Source organism: Alligator sinensis, unplaced genomic scaffold, assembly GCF_000455745.1.
Source record: "Alligator sinensis unplaced genomic scaffold, ASM45574v1 scaffold196_2, whole genome shotgun sequence".
In the NCBI taxonomy this organism is placed as follows: domain Eukaryota; kingdom Metazoa; phylum Chordata; order Crocodylia; family Alligatoridae; genus Alligator; species Alligator sinensis.
In genome coordinates, this window is record NW_005843050.1 from 186,667 (window position 1) to 191,321 (window position 4,655).

At 39.4% G+C, this 4,655-nt stretch overlaps 1 protein-coding gene across 1 annotated transcript in view; it reads left to right on the top strand.

The window, feature by feature from the left end:
• The first annotated feature begins 675 nt into the window (after positions 1–675).
• The window catches only part of COL28A1 (collagen type XXVIII alpha 1 chain), a 169,318-nt gene continuing 165,338 nt past the window's right edge, over positions 676–4,655 (top strand). Inside the window, exons 1-3 of the mRNA XM_006036981.3 lie at positions 676–839; positions 1,889–2,045; positions 4,077–4,636. Coding sequence (XP_006037043.1) covers positions 1,925–2,045; positions 4,077–4,636 — 681 coding nt within the window. The 5' untranslated portion in view covers positions 676–839; positions 1,889–1,924. The remainder of the gene's footprint in view (positions 840–1,888; positions 2,046–4,076; positions 4,637–4,655) is intronic.

Genomic DNA, 4,655 nt, shown 5'->3' on the forward strand with positions numbered 1-4,655 from the left:
ATGTTGTAACTAAACTGTTTTTGATGGAAAAGTCAGGGTCTTTCCAAAGTAAAATTTTCGTGGAAGGTAGCTGCTTTTCTTGGGAGAATTTGCTATGTCAAGGAACTAAATAAACTGACTGGAAACTGAAACATTTTTATTCTAAGTACCTCTAAATTATGAAACTATTATTTAGACACTGGAGTTCTGCACTACCTGGCTGTCACAAGAGGTGCTTTTCCATGCTGTCTGAGAGGAGAGATGTGGCAGAAAAAGACACAGATACAGATAAAAGTTGTTAAAGTAGTATTTTCATGATAAATAATATTTTCCATGCCAGTAATTTCAACCCCAAGTAATCTCATGGCATAAAGAGGTGGGTTGCAAGCCCCACGAAGATTCAGTAGTAAAAAGATGGGATCATAACAGATGTGTGGTTGTAAACAGACTAGAAATGGGAACCAGAGCTGACCAGAAGTGTGGTCAGGAGTGTGGGAGTGATCTAAAATAATTGGTATAAAATGTCATTTATGGAAAACAAAACAAAAATAAACAATTCTTCAAATGTAGAAAGACATAATCAGTCTCTGGATGCTGTCCCTTTAAATCCCACCCTAATTTTTGTGACCTTGGCTAAGTGCTCTGGTTACAACTTTGACCAAAAAAAACCTCCACAAAACAAAACAAACCAACCCCCATGAATACAGGATCATAAAGCTCCCAGATGCAAAATAACCTTATTTACAAGTGAACAGACTGCTTATTCATTGATTTCCTTATTTTCTTAAATGTGAAAGTATTTGAGTTACACTTGTTTACAGATTATCTAATCTTCAATCTGCTGTTTGAATGCCTTTAAGGTAAGATATAATTTTGTACTTATTTGTCACACAGAAATAAAATCAGCCTGGGATACAAACCTGTGTAAATCTGACTATGAATGTATTACTATAACCCTAGTTATTCTGTTGTTGATTTAACTGGTGTATTTTCCCCTTTTATGTTCTTAGAGTGGCACACTAATGAGTTCTAAACATGTAGGTACTGGGAGGAGTTCAACATATTTAAGAAAGATTTGTATTATACTAGCTATTACTATATGCATAGTAATTTTTTCAATTAATGAGGTTTAAAATGAATGAGTTGTAAGCATTTTCTGTAAATCAATTTTAAAGAGTATCATCAGTACATTGTATAAATTCGTTAACTAGACTAATAGAGTAGAGGAAAACATTAATGCTATAGTCACTTTCCAGAATATAGCATAGATGTTATCCTATGGTGTGTTTTATTTTATAAAAATATTTGTTCTATATACTTTTATATATTTCTCCTTTAGAAATAATTCACCAAATATTAAGGTTTAGAATGGCATGGGAAACAACTGTCTTTTTTTCAAAGAAAGAAAATTGTATTTGAAAGTCTTTTAAACCTTTTAAAGTATATATATGTGTGTAGAGAGTCTTTTGAGAAATGAAAACATTTTAACTAAAAGATTTACATATCTGTATAGGCAAAAAAACAAAACAAAACAAAACCCAATAGTTTTTGCAAAGTTTTATAAACTAAATAATTATATATTAACAGAGATCTGTTCTGCACATCTCAGCTGAAAGCCCAAATGTTAAAGACAGTAGTAAGGAGGACTTTGTATATCCAAAGAACATTTTTTCCATGAACAGAACAGATTATAGCATTCAAGGATGTGTGAGCTATAACAGACTGTGTTTTCTGTTCTGTTTTTTCATGTGATAATTGAATTACAGTATTTTAACTTCTTACTTCATAGTTATTTTTGAGAAACTGTTTTTCAAATCTAAATGTTGCTCAAATTTACATATTAATTACGTGTCTATTTATTTGAACCCTTTATTTAAGGATTAATAGGTATTTTGTTTTCTATTAATAGGAGCAGTATATCATCTGATTTCAGATCACAATCATTATGTGGAGAAATACTGCTTTTTGCTGCTTGCTTCTTGCTGTTACTACAGACATTGTAGTTTATGGACAAAGCAGAAAGAAAGGACAAAAGCCAAGCCTAACACAAAAAGATGTTCCTCAGGGTAAAACCACTTTCTTAGAATTTGCAATGGATTGTAAAATATGTTTCCTATTTTTCCAGGATAATTTCCAAAGAAAATGACAAATTATCCATGTGTTCTGGTTTGTTTGTTTTTTTAATGGTTTGAGAACCAGTCCTGGAATATATGGCAACATATTTTACATCTACTTTGTTTTGTACTGCAACATGGTCCTCTGTTTTCACCTAAATGTATATAAATTGGAAAGAACCCTAGGCAGGAACCAGGGCAGGAGCTGGAGAAAAGGTTGGGTCTTAGCAGGGCTGTTCAGTATGGCTAGGGACAGACATTCAAAAAGTGTGAACCTGAATTGATTCAACCTTTGCAGGTTAGTCCAACCTGGCTAGACTGAACCAGTTTGTAACTGGACAAACATTATCTCTGGACTGAGGAAATTCAGTGGCTCAGGCTAGAAGCTGGGGGTGCTAGAGCAGCCCTCCCTTCCCTTGCATAGTGCTGAGCTGAGGGGGGTATGGCCAGGCTCCAGCAGGACCTCTGATTAGGGAAGTCTGCCTGCACCATCCCAGGCTTTTTCCTGCTCATTGCTTAAGGGGCAGAAGTTTTGCCAGCCCTCAGCCCCCTGCTAGCACTGAGGCAAGAGAGGTTTGCAGTGCATGCATCTGTTGATGATAAGGAGCTTATCAATCTCCCTCTCTGCTTCTTTATACTGTCTGCAGCAAAGTGACAGGCAAGCAAGCCAGCAGGGGATTAATACCAGTGTTTATCCCCATCAGCAAACCAATAGCCTCTCTCGATTATTTCAAATTCTTCTTAAACAGTTTACCAGCTGACTTGTTGATTAGCTCCAAAAAGCCCCTAAGTGGTCACTGTTTTGTCTGCCTGTTCCAGTGAAATTGGAGACACATACATACAAACACCTCTCAGCATTAGGTAGCATACCACATGCCTAGGGTCCGTGGAGCTGGGGTCTGTGCTGTGGGAGATGGGAGGGAGGGAGGCGGGGAATGCTGCTTGAACAGTGAACAGCGAGGAGAGGCAGTAGGGTAGGGGGAAGCCAGGCAGACCCTGCTCTACCTGCAGTCTCTGCCAGAGCTCCAGCAAGGGAGCAGAGGAGAAGGACCAGTTCTGCTGTGGAGCAGAGAGCCACACCTAGCCCAGAGAGCATGCCAGGATGCTGGGAGAGTCTGGTTTATCTTAAAATCAGCAAGGGGTGTAGGACAGACATTGCATAAACCAGTTTGACCCAAATCAGTTAAGTCTGATGCTCCATTCAACCAGGTTTATCTCAAACCAGTTTCAGCCAATTCTCAAACTGGTTTATGTGCACTGAACATCTGTTCTGTTACAGGTTTAAATTAGTTTCTGATCATTTAAACTGGTTTATGTGTAATGTCTGAGAAGCTAATGTTTCTCAGTGGTCTGCTCCAGTAGCATAACTGAGGAGGGTAGACCAGGTGCCCCCTTTTTTGAGGGGGGCACAAAGGTAGCCATTGCATTGGCAGTGGCTGAGCATGTTGCTGCAACTGGCACAGCAGGAGCTGGTATTGCTCTGGGCACCACAGCTGCCCCAGGTGCAGAGCTGTGCTACACTGCCTTTGGTCTGCTTGACCCTTTTGTAGCTAATTATAAAGAAGGGGCATGAATGACATGTGCCCTTGGAGGCTGCGGGGGCATGGCAACTGCCTGCAGGGGGGGCATGGTGGCAGTGAGCAGGTAGGAGGTGGTGAGGGCCAACTGGTGGTTGGCAACCACTCGTAGATGCCACCAGTGGTGTCGGCAGCAAGGAGGGGGAGTGGCAAGGAGAGGCATGGTGAGGGGTGCATCACCAATCTCAGGGGTGTGACCCTGAAGTGTGACCTAGCTCAGTTGCATTATGCTGAGGGCTTGTTTATGCAAATACTTGTTCATTACAATTTGGAGTGCTCCTTTTTGGGGGCTGGGGTGTCACAAGCAAAGCAGGGTTGGAAATATACCAGTGGGGTGTCTAATTTTGGATGCCAGTATTTATACATTTAATGTAATTCTCCTTTTAACTATTTTGTTTTGTTACAGATGCTGTGTGCCTCATTGATATAGTCTTCATCTTAGACAGCTCTGAAAGTGCAAAAACAGTACTATTTAATAGTCAGAAGGATTTTGTTAAAAATATAAGTGATAACATTTTCCTCATTAAGCCAGGTAGATTCCGGAAATATGATATCAAACTGGCAATCATGCAGTTCAGCAGCACAGTCAAAATTGACCAGCCCTTTGTAGCCTGGAAAAACCTGCAAAACTTTGAACAGGAAGTCACAAAAATGAACTATATTGGCCAGGGCACCTATAGCTATTATGCAATATCTAATGTCACTCAACTGATTAAAACTGAAAGTCGGAAGGGAAGTGTAAAAGTGGTTTTCTTGATGACTGATGGTATTGACCATCCAAAGAGTCCTGATGTCCGGAGCATATCTGCCACAGCCAGAAGTCTTGGAATATTGTTCATTACAATTGGGCTTTCTAGTAAATTGGTCAATACAAATTATCTGCGTTTGATATCTGGTGATCCTACTAATAAACCTGTTCTCATTCTGGATGATCCCCAACTGCTAGTTAAAATACTAGAGAAATTGGTAAGTAACTAACTAAAAG